At 43.1% G+C, this 19,945-nt stretch overlaps 1 protein-coding gene across 1 annotated transcript in view; it reads left to right on the top strand.

Moving 5' to 3' along the window:
* Window positions 1–19,945, top strand: part of LOC147729326 (uncharacterized) — a 354,664-nt gene that overhangs the window by 226,483 nt on the left and 108,236 nt on the right. Inside the window, exons 13-14 of the mRNA XM_086959822.1 lie at window positions 11,669–11,699; window positions 16,821–16,871. Of these exons, the coding sequence (XP_086815948.1) occupies window positions 11,669–11,699; window positions 16,821–16,871 (82 nt within the window). The remainder of the gene's footprint in view (window positions 1–11,668; window positions 11,700–16,820; window positions 16,872–19,945) is intronic.

The raw sequence follows: 19,945 nt of genomic DNA, 5'->3' as shown, positions 1-19,945 counted from the left end.
GGTAACACCTCTCATCAGCCCGGCTAGCTTGACTCCAGTGGTGTGGAGTGCCTGGGACCCACGTCTGAGCATCCCCAGCACACTTATGGCAGCAATTGCAAACAAAACAGGTGATGGACCGAATGTGGATCAATGTCACACATTCAACCCAGTCAAAAGATCTGGGCCCAAATCCATCGTTTTTTTGCACTCCACACCACCCTGGGTTAGACAATGGCGATATGCAAATCAGCTCTGACCCTGTGCCCCATGGGAACAGTCCAGTCCGAACTACAAAAGCCATGTCCTTCCCAGAACGGAATCAAGCATCCGAGGACCGGACCGGTTTCGAGGTAACACCTCTCATCAGCAATCCAGCAATATTCATGCATTATCGCTAATGAGGACTTAGCCATAATATCCAACTCCCATTGGATATAATGGCTAAGAACTGGTCTGAGCTGGTGTTAGTTTTTGGAGATATTGGCGCTTAGCCCAAATATTGCCATCGCTACGCCTGCCTTGGTGATAGGCGATAGCGATGTTAGCGACTGCTTTCAGTCGCTAACAGGTTGGGTACGCCCACTTTGCATGTCATTAACGATAAATGACATGCAAACCGGGCCACAAACCGCTCGCTATTGCCTACAAGCTGTCGCTAACTGCTGTGAGCAACAGCTTGCTAATAGGGCGAAAACAGCAGCTAAAGCGGCGATAATCACATATCGCCCGCCTTGGTAATATGCCCCCATCTTCTGTAAACAGTGAGCTGGTTTTAAATACCTCATATTCTCATTAATACTTATTTACCATGTTTCTTTGTTGTTAATTTATTAGCCATGTTTGCTTAAACAATGGCATCCTCTTTATCTTAGCAGTGTCATTGATTTGGATGTATGTCGTTACAACGCAGGCTTTTTCCACGCATGCCTTTACAACGCAGGTTTTACAACGCAAGTCGTTACAACGACTTGCATTGGGGGGTGCTGGATAGTGAATAGTTTAATTTACTATTCCTACTTCAGTCCCCGTGGATAGTAGGGAAGGTTTTGGATAGTAAATTAAACTATTCCCTATCCTACAGGGCCCTCCAGCGCAAGTTGTTGTAACGACTTGCGTTGTCATTCCTGCGTTGTAAAGGTACTGCGTGGAAAAAGTTTCGTTGTAAAGGATGTTTCCCCATTGATGTTATTGCCGATGTGTATTCAGATCAAAAGTTTATCAACAGATATACCCTGAATAATACAAGTTTATTTCTGTACTATTTTGCAACATGATTTGCACCAAGATGTTTGTTTAAATTGTATGAACAGGCTGGGAGAAACAAATCGATCACCTGCACAAATCTGTACCTTTACAGAAACACCGTATGTGTGTTTGACTCTCAGAGTGAAGCGTTGCTCTGCAGTCGTCTGTAAAATATGATCCAATGTCCACTCCCTAGACCCTCTGGCAGGTCCCAGCTTATCAGCCAGAGAGAGGATCTTTGGTGAGCTTTAACCCATGAACCACCTGCACATTACTTGGGCATAGTTCAGTGTCAGCAGCAACCTACCCAATGAAACTTACAGGATTATTTGTTTCTTAGTGAGCTCCGAACTCCTATCACCACGAATGGACCAGACAAGAATACTCCATAAATATGTTTGTAATGTATTAAAATCAACATCCGAATCTAGTGCAGATAATGGGCAAAGACATACTTGCAAAACAAACAATAAAGTTCCAAAAAGAATAAGCAATGAAAAAGCTAAATGTTCAAAAGAACTGTAATATTGTGTTAGGCAAGGATGTGGGATTCACTCACGTTGACTTTACTGAAGTGCTCTCCTTGTCTTTCCGTCATGTATTTTCAATAGTGTTTGAGAGCATGGGGTGAAGCATGTATTTCTATGCCAACAAAACCTGTACCCACAGCGTGATGTATGTGGTAGTTATTTCTTTTGGTAACCTCAAGGTTTACTCTTCAGTCATGCTAGTTTTGCTGAAGAGTTTTGTTGAATGCTTTTATACAGATGCTAATCTGTGTTTCCTGTAACTTACTTTGTTAGTTCCACGTGTAGGCACTAGGTTGTTTTAGTGAGTGGGTACAATTGGTCATGAATTTGCATCCATGTTCCTGAACAGGTCAGGATGTGTTTTCAACCAAAATTGACTTGTTCCACTTATTTGAATGCGGTAGTTGAAGACTTTGAGATAGTGGTTAATGCCATTGTCACAAACATTTGCTAATAATCAGCCTTGTAAAATAGTCCTCAACGCCAGCTGTATGTGTATATGATCGCTGGTACAGTTGGATGAGCCACTTTACCTCAGGAGGGAGCACAACAAGGCCAAGCTACAACTGCGAGACCAGGTCCCCTCTGTACTGGAGCAAAAGCCACTGGAGGATGTGCATAGTTTGCATCATCTCCGTCCTCGCTGTCCGAGGCTGAAATCCTCACCAGTAGAATCACTGATGCGTCTTGGACCATTAGACGACCTCCAAAAGCAAACATCCAGGGTTAAGGAGATCTTGCATGAGACTGGGGTATGCTGCTACTTGAGTCTAACTGTAGACCCCTCTCAATCTTCAGGGCACACCACCTTGATGCAGAGATGTCAGCGTACAGTATTCCAATCAGTGTTCATATCTGACTAACCAGACAACAAAGTGATCAAAACAACTGGGTCACTACCATCTGTTTTGGCATTTTTTATATTTATATCGCGCCCAGCGCCTCCCACGAATTTGGATTTGTAAGAAATTGGTTTAATAACCATGCAGGATGGGAGTCCTGTGTGCAGTACGCCCTCAATTGTCCCCTTAGTACGAACGCCGGGGCATATTAGCAACAACTTGATAATTATCGCAAACCGCGCTTAGCGCAATTTTTTTATCGCCTCCTATCGCTGGATTTTATCGCGGAGATAACACAGTATTACTAACGTTTATATCCGACGATAGCTGCAAATCCCATCTTTAATGTGAGATTTCCAGCTATACAAATCCTATCGCTAAGGAAAATCTCGCTTTTAGGCAAGTGGGGACTTAGCCGTAGAATCCACCTCCCATTGACTATTATGGTTAAGTCAGGTTTTTACCAGGTGTAAAATCCTGGCGCTAATCACGGTTAGCAGGCATTTTTTTATTGCTAATAGGCAATAGCTGTGTTAGCAACTGCTTTCAGTCGCTACCAGTTTGGGTACGCCCACTTATCATTAGCGATAACTATCACTGACATGCAAAGCAGGCCCCAAACAGGTCCCTATCGCCTGAAAGCTGTCGCTAACTGCTGTTAGTGACAGCTTGGTAATTGAGCAATAATATAATCACCACTTTATCTGCAAAAAGTGCAGATAAAGCGGCGATCTGGCCCTTGCTAATGTGCCCCCAAGTACCCTGTTGCAGCACTTGACTCTCTCAGGGTAGTATAGCTAATTGGTGAAAGACTTACTCAGGGGAAGTGGTAACGGTTAGCAATTACCATTTGCTGGCACACAAATGTCAGTGCTATTGTCTTTGAAAAGTAAAAAGTACATTTATTACACATGTACACAACAGATTACTGCAGATTCCTTTAAAGATATATCAGGCAGATGGCAATACCTTTCATTGGATTATTGAATCACATTTCAGCCTGAGTGGGTCATTACTCCATATTCACAAAACGCCCACATTTGCCAGATGCAACATCAAAAAATAAGGGAGTGTCACAAAAAAATTAAAAAACATTCACATTAGATTTTTCAAGGGAGTTACTGCATCATGATATAAGGGAAACCTATTGGCGTTGTCAAGTGGTCATCCAATTCAAATTAAAGGCAAGCCAATTGACTTTACAAGAGATCACCACATATATAACCAATAATCACATTAGAATGTAATATTACCCAATAGAACCCAAAAGCATTTGCAAAGGCATTCACTATTTGTATAGAGCATAGCAATGTGGACCAGCTATCATTATCAATTAAGTAGCTTCGACATAGCATTGCAAATCAGTATAACAGGTGTCAATAGTTACACAGAATTCGATATAACCATTACATTGTATTTGTTAAAACTATAAAAAAGAGTCCATGATTAATTTCTCTAGCTGCTAGCAATCCAAATATAGCATATATTAAATGTAACAATGTAGCCTAATGCTTCCTTATCAAAGCATCCAGCCTCGCCACAGTGAAAATGGGTTTTGGCAATCTTTCCCTGACTGGCATGTTCAACATTCAATTCTATGCTCTACTTTGAAATATAATGCACCCTGCCTTTATAGACAATAAGGCATACTTATGGTTTCGGGGGTGACATTAATATTTAAAAGTGAGTTTTAGGCCACTCAAAAGGGGTTAATTTGAGAGTTTGAACTTGCAGTTTTAACCCGCACTGCCACAGGCATATAACCTGTGTGCAGCTACCAGGCTGTGTAAAATGGAAGTCTTTCACACAGTAGCACAAGTGTTCACTTGTAACCAGCCCAGTGTCCCTACCCTAGCTGTGCTGCAGCGACCTTATCTTGAAAGGCAGAAACTGGCGGCATACATCCTCAGTCGAATTTACCATGAAATAACCACAAATGACACTTAGATTGTGAGACTTACCCACCGCAATGGTCGAAGGACCAGGTCTATCAATCAGCATTTTTACAGCGCTGCACTGTCACCCATGGGGTAATCTGGGCGCTAGGGTGCGAGGTCTCAGTTGAAAAGCCAGGTCTTGAGGAAACAGCAGCAACAGGGAAGAAATGAGCAAAAATGTTAAACAGATGGCATAAAAATGAGCAAGCAGAAAAGCTAAAACAGAGGGCAGAAAAACAAGCAGAAAAGGCATATGAGGTCAAAACAGCAGGCAGGAAAAACCACAGAGAGGGCAATAAAAATAGCTGAAAAAGCAAAACAGAAAAGGCAGAACAGAGGGCAGAAAAACAAGCAGATTAAAGCAAAAGAAATAGCAGAAATGGGTAAAACAGAGGGTAGATAAACGAACAGGAACGGCGAAACAGATCTAGAAACGAGGGGGTGACACAAACAAAGGGCAGCAGGTAGACAGGCAGCAGAGTGTATCAGACTGAAGGCAAGCAGGACAGTAGTACTGTTGCATGAGGACATGGCACGAGAACCTGCCAGTGATCAGAGAAAAGAAACTCTGGTTGACTAAATGGGGAGAACCCCTTTGTAGCTGTGGTGATTCAGAACACAATACCCTGATATTTCTCTGCTGGAGCTCTTGTATTAAAGAGGAACAAGTCATTATGCAATGCCATGATCACCCACCACAACTTCTGGCCACTCTCTGCATCACATAGGTAGGCATATGCACATTAGTAAAAAGAGCTGTTAGCACTGGTCCATGCACAATATTTCAAACAAGGGTCTGTTTTGGGAGGGTTCGCTTCTTGGGCTTAGTCACACAAATTTGCCAGTTGCTGGGGGATCCAATTGTGGTTCGACAGTCTGGATTTTGGATTATTGGAGTCTAGGTTTTGTTCCTCTGGCTGCAGCTGTTTTTCCTGAGGCTCATCTTCACCTTAATGTTTTCTTATTTGCGTCTGGGGGCTCCCCATTGTTGCTTCCTCTGGTCCATCAGGAGTTCCCGAATGATGACTTTGGATGTTGTTAGGCGCGCAAACAACAGGATCAGGTGCAGGGACCAGCGTTGCTCCAGAGTTGCAGGTTAGAGTATGGTTAGGCATTTGACCTCTTGTTTGTATCAAGATGGTCAGTGTGAGAGTGACTGGCTGCCCTGCCATTGGTGCAATCAGTGAGTAGATTACGGCACTTGTGACCTTCAGAAGTTGGAACTTAGGTGTGATCTTTGGCTGATCATCAGGGAAAACCCCTGTCTGGCAGATGTTTATTAGTGGTATTGTTTTGGTGATGGAGTTTTTTCGTTTGCTTCTGTGGTACAGGGGGTTTCTTGTTCTCCTTTACTTCATAGTTGACTGAATCACAATGCTGCAATTGCACAGCTGATTGACAAAGTATTTTACCCATGTGTTTTGGTTTGGAGTAGAGTGAATGTATGTGGTGTGTAGTGAAATTATGAGGGCTGAAGTGGAATTGTAAGTTGTTGGATTGTGTGGAGTGGATTTGTGTATTGCAATTATGTAGCATGGTGTGCTGTGGAAATGTGGGTAGCACTTATGTGGGATTGAGTGTTTTTTTTATTATGTGGAATGGTATTGTGTGATGTAGAGTGGTGTGTAGTGGAGTTTAATTATGTGGAGTGCTGTTGAATTGTGAGGCATGACGGGTAATTTTGTGTTGTGGGTTCGATGCGGTGTGGAATTAAGTGGTGGTTTGTGCAAATGTGTGGCGTGGAACTGTGTGGATATCTTTTCCTTTTTGGTGTGGAAAATAACAAATAGCTAGGAGCTAAGCTGCAGTTCTGTGCCTTTGGGTCGTAAAACATAAGTTATGGGTGCTTTGGGCACCTGCGTGCAAGCAAAAAGAGGTGACAAGTGAGTAATTTTGTTTTCATCTGTACCCTTCTTTGTTGTGGCAAGGTGGGGATATTATGTGCAAATCAATTGAATCAATTGCTCCAATGTGGTATGTAATCTACATGATCTGAACTCCCCTTGAACATGCACAACCCAATGGCTCCTGGACGTATGCGTATCCTCATGGGTAAAGTACCTGTAAATGAGGTTAGGGTACCTTATGCACATAACATGGAAGGTATGGTGCCGCCATCCTGTTTCTTCTATGGCGATTTGCGTTCTGACCCCGGATAGCAGCATCTTCAAAGAGTGTGGCTCCAGGGGAGCAAGACGCACAAAAAGAGGGTGGGAAAAGGTCTACAGCTCAGGATCTAAATGTTCAATGACCTTTTAAGTGTGAGTCTCTTTGTATCCAGTACTTTAAAACACACACTTCCATTGAAGTGCTCATCTGCAGGGTTGCAGAGGTTGGTAGCACATAAGTACAGAAACACCTCAAATATACTGAAGTTCGGGTAACTTCTTTCTGTTGCCTAGCTCCTGGTTCATGAGAACACCCATATCCTTGCAGAGCACCCCAGGCAGTGTGGGAGGATGTTGGGTCTCTGGAGCACTGGTGATGTCTGGGAAGGATGGTAGTTTGAGTGCACACCTTGTCGAGTGGCACTCCTCTTTGTTTTATATGTCTATCCCTTCAGGCATATGTGCAGGTAAGACAGTGAGACACCCTTGTAACAAGACAACAGCTCACAGTGCGTACACTCTTTGGAAAAATGATATTGCTTTTCATCTTGTCTCTGCCTTTAATAAGCCGTGCATGAAAGACCTTCACGTGTTCAGAATTAACACTTGAAAAGAATTACAAGAGGCAAATTTCAAGCCCTGGTTATCATGTCTGGAGATATTTTTTTCAGACATGCCCCTTTGTCTTGATATGCCCCTTTGCCGTGCAGACAGTGGCTCTGCCAGGGAAACTGGTCTGCCCTGTCTTTTCACTTTTCTACATTGTTGACATGTATCCAACAAACACAGACAAAAATGACACTAGGTCAATATTCCGTACTGAACGTAGTGTGCAGATGGTAAATGGTAAATTGATACTTGTATAGCACACTACTCACACGCAAGGGTCTCAAGGCGCTTGTACGAATACCGCTGTCGAACCCATCCTGGCTTTGCCTGTGAGGCGTCCACTCCTGGGCACCCCCAAGGTAGAGGCCAGGCATCCTTAGCATTGTGGGGGCCGTTGTGGAAATTAAGCAAGCTATTGCCCAGAGTTGCAGAGTGGGACTCAATGATTGGAATAGGCACCGAGGCGAGAATTGTCAGGTCCGTGGAATTTTGAGCCCAAGACCCGCCGAGGCGGGGAATTGAACCCTGTTCCCTGGCTAGACCTCTGCATCAGGGTCTGCCGCTCTTATCATTGAGCCACACTTCTCCACTGCAGAAGACTGTCAGTTGCGGCGTCCCTTAGAAAAATCACGCATTCAAAGGTGTATTGAGGGATGCGCTGCAGGCAGAGCGGGAACCCTGTTTACTGTCCTGTCTGTACGTCCATCTTTCCTTGGAGGAGCTGCAGGATGTTCGTGACACAAACGTGATTTGGTTTTAGTAGTTTATTTACATTATACACCTAAAAGCACCTGACGGCATATCCAAAAGTATAGTGCCTTAAAAATGTTAAAGGATACAAGAAGGGTGATCAAGCCTAACAAGTAAGGACGATGTAGGGGTGGGAAAAGGGAGCAGCACATGGAGAAATGGTGGGTAGGAGGTAGAAAGTAGTAATACTGCCCAACCAGCATCCCTTTGCACATGGCAAAACCTTGTTTTTTTTTGTTTGTGTGTGTGTGTGGGGGGGGGTGGAGTCAAGTAAGGCGAACGGAATATACAGCGACTGCGTATTTGCACTTCAGGATCGCGATGCACTCGAAGGTGTCTGAAAGGTGACATGTTGGCGCTGTTGTCTCGTGGTTCAAAGGACAAGACTTCTACGAATCTCCAAAGAATAAAAAATAAAATAATCTCTTTACCGTAAAGGCTAGCACGAGCCCAGCTCTTTCTTTCTCCCACCAGTGGGTTGAAAGGATCTCAAGTTTATAGACACAACTTGTAGGTGCTACACAAAATACCAATAAATAAACAAATACATACATAAATGAAGAAATGCAGCTCGCAAACAGTGCCGCGTGGCCTATCTACCTTTTCTCCGATTGCTGCAGGCTATATATGCAAGTGCACTGACATGCCTGGAAGGCAACATGTTAGTGCTTCACAAAATACCAATACCTACATTAATAATAGATTAATGTATGCCAAAAAGCGAGTACTTACTGCTTTGGAACCACTAAGTGATTTAAAGAGTCTAAACAACACATTGTTGGTGCTATACCAAATAGGAGCACACATTTGAATAATATACATTTTGACGTCTCTTCTGATCGTACAGCACTGCCTCTCTTACCTAATACTTACCTACCACCCCGTTGATAAATTATGTGGGTTCCATAAGGGTTTGTGACAGAGGAAAGATGATGTTCTTATTTGTAAAACATTTAAATACGTGTCTGTATTTGTGTCTAAGACAGATTCAGGGCTTCTGGAAATAGAACATAGAGTACATTACACAGCCAACAGTACCAAGCATACTGCTGTGGGTCAGAGGCTATTAAAGACCATGCTATTGGGGTGGCCTGGACCCGCAGCACCCGGCAGCAGAAGCACAAGTGTCTGTCCCCGGCAGCCGGGTTGTAGACGGTGGCGCACCCGCTCACCACGGGTGACTGCAGCAGGGAAACTGCGGCTATAAAGAGCTCCAACCCCCACTGAGCAGGGATTTTAAAAATGAAAAGCACGCAGGAGCGCTCAGCCCCAGTGGACAGAGCTGCTGGCAGGGGTGGGCATCGCGGTCACAGAGCCAACAAGCACATCCATGGCCCATTAGTTGGAAGACAACGGACAGCTGAAGGGGGCAGGAACAAAAGGAACAAGGGAACAGGAAAGTAAACAGAGCAGGGCTAGCATGCTGTTGCTGGAGCAATCGAGGGTTCTTTTCCGGTGCAAGTCAAAATGACTGCGCACTATTTTTTAAAAAGACAATTGCGCTGTGTAAGCGTTACAATACTGTTGTTAGGCGGTGCTGCTCCGGAATAACTGGTAGTTACCTACCGGCTAAGGAGCCAATAATAAACCCGCTAACAAATAAAACGCAACAGTTAACCAATGACAAGCTTCAAGAAATACCAAAGCAATAGGACGAGTTTTACTACCCATACAGACTACTAGATGTCTCGGAGAGACAGCTCATGCGCGCTGCCTAGGCGAGACCTAAAAATACTAATAACTATTGCCCAAGCCACTGATATAGCTTTGGGGATACAGAATAATAGTCTGTATTGTCACACTTGTAGAATTGTGTGTTTTAGTAGTTGGGGATGCCATTGGCAGCACTGGGTGGGTCAATGATTGGTGAAAACTGCAGTGGCCTCCTGATGTGGGCCCTGGCACCTATTTTGTTATTCACAAATTAAGTACTGCATATCCCTAGATGTCAGCCCCAATGTAGCAAAATAAATAGGTATCAATCCATTGAAAAACTGCAGAAAATAAAGCAAGTTTGAGTTAGTTTACAACCGACAATATTAGGTTTTGGGCACAGAGCCCCACCTCAGCGACAGAGACAATGCATTGGTAACCACCTCAGTTTTCTCTTTTAATTAGTGAAACACATTGATACTTAAACCATCAAGGAAAGCAGGTAGCAACCAAGTAGGGATTAAGAGAAGAGAGGAGGCAGTTGACTAAGTCAGCAAGCAAAACTTACTACAAAAACCTACTACTCAAAGAGCCAGGAATCCGACCAAAAAGACCGCACACATCCACAACCTAGGGAGAAGTGTCCAGAACCATCTTGTTTGGGTCATTATTCAAGCTACGGTGAGCCCAGTGCAGACTGCCTAGTTGCAATGTCATAGAAAGTGTCTGTCATAATTAAACATACCCATATGTCAGCTCTGGTCACTTCCCAAGTTACCCAAGAAAGCACTGGCTTCCTCGACCAAGGAAAAACATTTTGCTTTACCCAGGGACCAACTTTAACTTTACCAGGAAGTCCCAGAGACCACTGAGACCCTGAAAACTCTACTTATGGTCAGTTAGAGCCTCACGAAAATCTATGGACTCAAGGTTGGAAACATGACTAAACAACACAGTAATATGGATTATACCAGGTCTCCACTTGCAGAACCCCTTCCCTAGGCTCAAAAGAAAACAGCATTACATTGACCAATCTGGCCAAGGCAGCCTTTTATTCAGGATCAGAGGGCAGGCAAATCACTTTTCTTACACACAGATGGTCAATCTCTTCTCCAGGTAGAGCACACAAACTACCCTAGCAACACGCTACTTGAGGTCTAATCAGAAACTGTACAGAAACATTCAACCCTCAGTCTTGAGTGAATGTCAACTGCGCAGGGGCTGAAGCCTGCCATTACCTCCTATGTGAAGTGGATCAAGAACTTCTATTTCTCCAGTTTGTCTGCTGAGTCTGCAGCGCACCACCCCAGCCCCACCCTCAGACTAAGCAAACCTTCAACCATCTCCTCCTCTCAGTCAATATTCTTCGGTTTTATGCTAAGGGCCACAAGTGGGCCTATTTATTAATATGTCTTCTCTCCTCTGGGCTACTATGACTCATCTGGGGAATCCTCAGGAATCTTCTTAAGGTCTTTAATCATAGACAAGCTACTGCAAGTCGAAAGCGGTATTTCTGTTGGGGGGGGGGGGGTGAGAGAGCCATTGCAGGGTATAACAGAAGTGCATCATTGCATGTTTAATATCTAAAATCAGCCAAGGCTTCACATGTGAAAGGTGGTAATAAGAATTACATTTCAGACCCCACCCCTGATATTCCTAGGTGAGCCAGTAAAATCCTTAATTGTTATCAATTACCATTTTCAGCAAGTGAACTGTGGCCGTAATGTCATTGTTGAGATAATGGTTTTCTTGCCAGCTGTATATTGAAACCTAGTAGTATTTTTCCTCCCAGTGGCAATCAGTGGCAATCAGTGGAATGAATTTTACTAATGGTTTCTTTTTCACATAGAGGCCTAAAATGTACCACTGTCTGTAAATGTTATTTATTGCCACCAGTGTTTATAATATGGACCACTGACAGCAGAAACCTGCATTAGAGGATTATCACCTACTCTATAAATAAAGGTAAAATTGCAGTGTGTTCCTAATACGTTCTTTCTTTTTTATTACAGACCGATGGAGGCAGTGACTCTTTAACTCAAGGTAAAGGTATATATATATATATACGTGCGTTTAAGCCGATTAGTGTGTGTTATGAAGTAAATCATCTGAAAGTAGAGTGCAACTGTAAAAATTAAATATGTAAGAAATAGAAACATCCACTCTACATCTATGCCCACCCTATCACTAGTGCATCTAAAACATGTAGTAACTGGCAGACAGGAAAAACCTCCCACACCACTCTTGTAATCCAACCTCAGCTCTATGGAGCACATCACCAGCTAATTCTCATTACAAGTCTTTCTTAACCATAGAAATTATGGACCCAGTCAGCACTTCACCCGATACCTAATTCTAACATTAGCTTTTCTTGCATGTCAAACCTCCAGGTGACAATTTATCCAAAAAAGAACCACGTGATCCTCTTCATACTACAAACATCACTCAGAGCATCACTGAATTAGCCTAAACATTCTCTTATGTTTCTGGATTGGTCAGGCCATGCCGCTATCCCAATCATTCCTGAGAGAAAAGTGCTCTTTTTTGAGTGGTCATCCCAATTTGTTTGGATTGATGTTGCTGATATTTCTGATGGATACATCTGCTTGTGGATTCCTCACTGTTTTAATTACCCCAATGCGCAGTATTCCAGAGAAATATATCTCCTTTGCTCTCCCTTTGTCGCGACTTTGTAGCCTACTCCAAGATAGTCGGGTTTCAAGCCATGCAAAAAATGAGGGGGCCAGCTGTCCATCACTGGCCCCCATGAAGATTGTTTATGGTGTCTCCAATCTGACCATGACGTTGGGACACGCACTTTGTGCATGAATCAAAAAGCGCTAAAGGAGAGGGAGGCCAAATTGTTCATGGCCAAAACCAAAAGGCAGGAGAGAGATCGCAGGGGGTCAAGGACCTGCTCATAGTCGCTGATTCTGCACACTTCGAGGTCTTTGCAGAAGCACAAGAAGCAGGAGTGCCACGGTTCTCGGCATCGCTCTTCGAAAGATGCGACCCTGATGTCTGTTTGCCAGATGTCATCGCAGGGATGAGTTCTCTCCGACTCCTAACCGGGGATGACTCTGGCCCCGTCTCCGGGATCAGTGACTCCACTGGCTTTGAGTGATTGCAACGCCTCCACCGTTGCCAAAGACAACTACTCCACCTCTGGCTGTGGGACTCCAGCGCCACAATGGGAGCTGAATTTAGTGCCTCCCTAAATGGCTCCAGAGCCTGTATTACTGGATCTGACAGATTCTGCTTTCCCAACTTTAGGATCGGATCCGTCCCATTTTCTAAATGCCTTTTTAGCTTGTACGCCAGAGCAGAAAACCCTACTGGGTCACCAGTTGGCCCCATGGGTCCGTTGGCATACTCCCTGGGAGGTTTGCCAGCTCACTTTCCATAGGAACCGCTCTTGCTTTCATGCCTATGGCTCCAGGGAGTTGGCTTCCATCAATATCAAGGTTTTCAACGCTGTTGCAGTCTTTGGAGGGACGAGCTCCGCTAGATGGATCATCTGCGGTGCCGTCTGGGTCCGAACTCACACCATCTTGACCTCTACCGGCTTCAACTCCTGTTCCACTGAACAATCCTTCAATGCAAATCCTGAAGTCACTGGCACTGCTGATGCCGGTTTAGAGGATAAGGTCTTGGAGAGAGGCACAAAGACTGTTGAAAAAAGAAGAGTACCAGGAGGAACATGGAGGGGCTGAGGAAGTAGAAATTGTAGATCCAGACATGGATTTTGAGGGTTTACAGGAGGCTAATGGCCTGGACACCACTACTGAATGGGAGATTTATTCATCAAAGAACTTGCCGACACGAGAGGTGACCACATATCACAATGTGTTCAGAAAGGCTGCAGATCTCTTGGAGTTGCCTCATCCTAGAGTGGAGTTTAGGTCTAATATTCTGACACAGGTGCTCCATTCTCCTTCCTCTATTTCAGAACCTTTACTTCCCTTCAATGAGGCATTGACAGAGCCCATTCTCGATGTCTAGCAGAAGCCAATGTCCACTCTAGGGGTTTCTTAGACCTTGGCACAGAGGTATAAGGAGGCTCTGGGCGATCCTGCTTTTCTGTCCACTCATCCTTCTCCGAAATGCTTGGTGGTCCAGGCTTCATTCTCTTCGAGGCAGTCTGTAGGCTCCTTCCCATCTCCCCCTGTGGGTAGGGAGTCATAGCGCATGTAGCAATCGGCAAACAAGGTTTTCTCGTTGGGGAGTATGGCCCCTAAGTCCACAAATACCACATGCTTTTTTGGTTGCTACATACATGCCATCGTGGACTCAGCCAGGGAAGTTGTCCCAAAGTTGCCTGATGAGGTACAAGGGCATTTCTAAGAGGTGTTGTCAGATGCCCAAGCTACAGCCCGCCAAGTGAACCAATCTGATCTGGACAAGGTCGACTCAGTAGCCAGGGCGATGGAATCGCCTTGTTACCCTTCAATTTGCCCTTTAATGAATCTCGCCTGTTTGGGGCCAAAGCTGATTTGGTTCTGCAACACTTTAAGGACAGTAAAGCTACAGCAAGGTCTTAGGAAATTTAATCTCAAACGAGTAGCCTTGGGCAGTTCCGCAAGTTTTGTGACTTTGGAAAAAACGTGACCTTTCGTGCCATGCAACAGCAGCAGCAGGAAATTCCCTTGTACAGGTTCTACAGGCGAAAGGGCAGATGACTACAGCCAGTCTTCTCCTCCTCCTCTTTTGCCCCTTTAGCTGGTGTGACAGGGAAGCAGGTCTAGATCCACCGTCCTAGAGCAAACTTGTCCTGTGGGAGGACAGTGTCCCATTTTCTACATCATTGAAGGTCTGGTACTACATTGTAAATTGTGTTGAACATCGTAAAGAATGGGTATGCCCTACGCTTCTGGGAGATCCCCCTCTCCCTTCCCTTCTTGTTGGGCCTTTTGCTCAGAAGAGCAACTTCTGCTTCTCCTGCGGGAGGGTCTGATATTGCTATAAAAGGGTGCAATCGAGGTGGTTCCGGAGCAGGCAAGGGGTCAGGGATGGCACTCTCTGTACTTCCTGATTCTCAAAAAGGACAGCAGTTTACTGCCGATGCCCGACCTCAGGATTTTGAATTCTTGCCTCAAACAGGAGAAATGCAAAATGTTGACCCTGGCTCAGGTTCTTCTTGCGCTGGAGAAGGAAAAATGGATGATATCGATCTATTTACCGGATGCGTATTTTCACGTTCACATCATGAAGTCAAATCAGAATCTTCGTTTTACAGTGGGGGCTCAACATTACTAGTTTGCGGTCCTTCCATTCAGCATTACTTCCGCACCGCGATTCTTCACAAAGGTGAAGGGGCAGCTCATCTCAGAACGTCGAGGATTCCTGTCTTTCCCTATCTGGATGACTGGCTGCTCAAAGCAAGGTTGCTAGGGAGGGTGCTGCATCATTTGCAGGTAACAACACAACTGTTGTTTGAGTTGTTTTCGAAAAATTTACCCAAATCTCACCTATTGCCCTCTCAGCAGGACCTGTTAACACCAGTACTGGACACTACTGTGAGTCTTGCCTTTCCGCCTCCACAGAGGATTCAAGACATCCAGGCTATGATTCCACTTTTTCAGAATTGAGCAGATGTTCCAGTCCTGAAGGTCTTGCGCCTGCTTGGTCTGCTTGCTTCCTGCATACTGTTGGTCAACCAAGAACGCTGGCATATGAGTGCCCTCCAGTGGTACCTCCACAAGCAGTGGTTTCAACACAACGGAGATCTGGAAGGGGTGGTTAGAATCTCCGGAGGCACTGCAGCGGAGCTGTTATGCTGGAGTGTTCCAGGCAACCTGTCTCAAGGGAAGCTGAGAGTTTGGAGTAAAGTGAACCTCTTCAGTTCACTACAGTTCATCTTCAGAAAACTCCAAATGAAGTATAATCTACCATCTGCATCTCCTCCACATGAATATCCCTATTGTGGTCCTATGAGGGGGGCTAACAATCATCAGAAAAGGATCAACACAGAAGTAGCCAGAAGAGCAGTAAAGATATATAAGGCCTGATCACCCCTTAACATTCACACTGTTTTTAACTCTCCTGAGGATGAACGATAAATATTGTGCTTCGAATCTCACAAGGGGGAACGGCGCTCTACAAATACTAATGTAAAAAGAAATGCTTTCGCTGGCGTGGAATAAATGAGGAATGGCAGTTACTTAGATGTGGAGAGCTACTCCCCTCCCCCAATAAGGAATTAATCTTTAAAAAATGATTGTTTCCCCAACACAAAATATAACATAAAACAAAATTAAGATAATGCACATGTCCTTAGAATAACGTTTGCCACAGTCTCTGGCCTCCCCATCAGAATCTGTTTTTAAGTAAAGCAGAGATCCTTCAGTCAGTCCTAGTGACATCAGGCTCTTATCCCATTGGAAACTCATATTCATGACTAGACTAATGTACATATGGTGGAGAGATCTGAGATTTAGTTAATAGTGCTAAAGCATTGCAGGCATACATTGGCATTACAAATGCACGGCCTCACTGCGAACTACAATCCCAATCCCAAAGTCCTTGCTTCTAAGGTGAAGGAGACAGCACCTATAATATATGTATGTATGTATGTATTGGCATACATATATAGCGCAATGTCTGTCACCCAACGGGCATCCTGGCGCTTAGACTTTGTTCATCCATACAAGATGTTATCAGCTACTGTCCCACTTACTCTGCTCTGGGAAAGAGGTGAGTTTTTAAGGCTTTCTTGAAGGAAGTAATATTTCCCGTAGTTCTCAACCCCAGCGGCAAGGAGTTCCACAGTCTTGCTGATATATGCACTGAACAACGCATTCAAAATAGACGAGCAAATAATGTGATGTGGACATAAACTAAAGTCTAAAATACCAGCAAGTCTTACAATGCTGTATCTTGTGTCACCAGCACCTATGTCAGTAGAGCTACTAATTAAACATTAATTTCCCTTCTCTTTTTCCCTTTGAAGAAGGCCAATATTATTCCAGAAGTATAACTTTGGGCTATTGGCCATAAAGTGCTACTAGTTTTAATGTAAACTAATTAACACAGAAAAATGGAACACAGAAAAGTAAGCTCTCTTTAGTACTTAATGACATTGTTCTACTACAGAAAACTATGTTGTGATTCATACAAAAGGAACACATTGCCATTATTGTATAACAAGATTGCTCTGTTTTACAGTTTTGCGGAAAAGGCAGATTCTTGAAATTCTACTGAGAATATCAATTGATGGTAAGATACTATTTTTAGACGTCTATTTCCTCATATATTGTTATTATGACCTTTTTTTGTTCTCATCAAATGTGTTTGCTGTACAAAAATGTGTTTATGCATCTGTATCAATTTTTTGGATCTCATTTAATGAAAATCTAAAAATGTATGTAATAAAAGGATACGTAGATATTACAATAAACACCTTCTCTTTATCAAAATCTACTAATAGAAGGTGTCACTTAAAAAGGATACTTAACCCTTATTTCAGTTGTTGAATTTCTTATTTCATTATTTTCGCTTTTACAACTTCACAGGCTCATTTGCTAAAATATTGTTAAATGCAAATTAAGAAAGAATGTGTTATGTTGTATGTTCCTTTAAGTTTGATTGGGTAGAAGATCATTTTGAGAATAGTCATGTACAGTCTCAATTTGCTAATGATTCTGTGTCTGCTTCTGAACAGAATATTTTCAGGCAACCCAGTTCTTCCTTGTGTAATGAGGGGGGAGTGGGCGAAGGTTGCAGTTCTGATGTTCAGACAACTACTCGTTCGGATGTATGTGATACTCTTCAGAGCAAGGTTGTGGATGTTTTACCTGATAAAAGAACTAGAGCCTTGCTTGGTTGGCTTAAAGACTTTGCTATGTAAATTTATTTACTTGTTTCTATTGCCCTTGTTTTTCTTTCTTGTTATGTTTCTTTTCTTCTGTATTTGTTTTCTTTCATTATATAAGGGGGGGGGGGGTGTTATGTTGTAAGTTCCTTTAAGTCCACGAGTGTCAGAATGTAGAATGGTATGATGTGTTGATTCTATGTGAGACATTCATTCTGGGATGAGCTGTTGAGATTGAAGACATCGCTTCCCTGGCTCCCACCTGTTATCTGCAAATAAATATATATCTTGACTACACCTTTGGTCTGGAATACTTCACTACAGAATGGCGATTCTCCTAATGAAATGACAAGAGAATCTAAACTTAATTGAAGACACTGAGGGTTACATTATGCATTATGCCTTTAATGCAAACTACACACAGCCATGTAAAAGACGTGCATCACAAATAAAACTGTTCCATAACAGAACCTTCAATGCATATATTAGGCCCAGGCACATCACAGTCTGCCTCATTGATATGAGGTGAGGAACTCCATGCAGAAATGAAAGCAAAATGATTCAGATGACAACTGAAGAACATCAGAGGACTGTAGTATCTAAAGTTAACAAGGGTACAGCAAAAACTCCAACCTGGCCACCCGATCTAGGTTTATCATGTCTCCATACCATAGTCCGCCTTGCAGATCCATGCCCTTTACTCTCTGCCAAGCACGTTAATTCACATAAAACAAATTTCTTGGATTCAGTATCCAAGTGCCAATTAAAGGCAGGTGTCCTGGTGCCCAGTGATTCTTATGGTTTTTTATGTGCTTTTCTGGTTCTTGTGTGAAAATCATGTAGCTGGAGAACCTTTGTTCCATCCAGAACCTAGGGATTATAGGAGGCCCCTTTGTAAAACTTTGACAAGTATTATTTCCATGTTTAAAATGGAATATGATAACCTGCCCCTACTGCATAAGAGCCTGTTCCAGTGCCCATCAGGGCCTAGAATCTTTTTGTGTTTTTTGTCAGAATAGCCGTCTGGAGTGCCATCCATAATTTTTCTCGGTGTAACATTTGAATCCTGTGATCCTATCTGTAGTTTTTGAAGGCCTGGCCTCCTTGGAACCCCATTAGACAAAAAGTTACATATTTCTGACAGACGTTTGTGAGAAGTGGGGATGCCAGTGACATGCTTGATAAATTAGCATTCACGCACTTCCAGGTGTGTTAAAGTAGTTTGTCAAGTGTTGCATTATATACACTCTTCCTCGCTCCTTTGTCCACAGTATAATCCTTAAAAATACTCTGTTCTGATATTATTACCTCAGTTCATTTATATAAAACAATATGCTGCGGATTATGATTGCTTCAAATACGTAAATATGAAACAAGCATTGTGAAGATCCACGTATTCCATCATGTCTCCTAACTGCGGGAAATTCAAGGGCTAAACTGGAGTGCCTGTTTGAAAAGTCCCTAGCAGGAAAAAAATAAGGAGATTGAAACTATCAAAAACTGTCACGATGACCCTATTCCTGTTAGAATCAGTGGAGTATTTGGAGTAGGACTAGAATCGGATCCAATCAATACCCTTTCTTGATGGTGTTGAGTTCATATTGGACCTGAGTAAATAGTATTTCTCTTACTGACGATGAAAGCTCCAAGATACATACTGAAGCATTTTGCAAGCTCACACAAAGTCAGTCAGTCTTGCACAAGAAAATGCAAAGGTTCCAATTTTCCATTTTTGGAATTGTGACTTAAAATCCGACTTTACAATTAAAGAGGATTTTAATTTACAATGATTTAGAGACCAAACGTAACATTTTTCTGCCTGTTCCCAAGCAAACGTTGTCACTTAGACAATGTTATCCTGTGAGAGAGGTAGGCCACCCAGTAGTGAAAAATGAATTTAGGTGTTTTTCACTACATTCACATGGAAAACCTAAAAGTGCTTGTACAACTATTTGAATACAGTGATACCTTAGTGGTGCCTTATATGTATTAAAATGGGAGTATAAGGATTGGCAAAGAGGTTGTTTTGCCAGGTCGATTTGGCATTTTAAAGGTGCACAAACACTACACTGGCAAGACTGAGACATGCTTTCAAAGGCGACTTAAGAGGGTAGCACAATAAATGCTGCAGGCCGAAAAGTACATTTAATAAACATGGCCACAGTTTGGTTATATTCCTGTATGTCCAGCCCCACATCTGAAATACTGTTTTTATCAGTAAAGGTACAGCAAAACAGGGAGGTGAGACTTTTAACTTGACCACAAATTTACGACATTCTTGTCAATGAAAGTTTGTGAAGTATCTTTGAACCAAAGCTGAATGTTTGCAGAACATTCTGTGAAAGAATAAGTGGTGAAATGTATTCAAACCACAACATTTAGGACTCCACAGGTTTTTTTTAGAAATGTTAATGCCCCTGGGTGAGAGATGACTTCAGGTCCATATACTGTAGTTAGTACAATGGTATAAGGTCTGAAC

This window comes from Lissotriton vulgaris, chromosome 2_2, assembly GCF_964263255.1.
Source record: "Lissotriton vulgaris chromosome 2_2, aLisVul1.2, whole genome shotgun sequence".
NCBI lineage: Eukaryota > Metazoa > Chordata > Amphibia > Caudata > Salamandridae > Lissotriton > Lissotriton vulgaris.
This window is presented reverse-complemented; position numbering and strand designations above follow the sequence as displayed.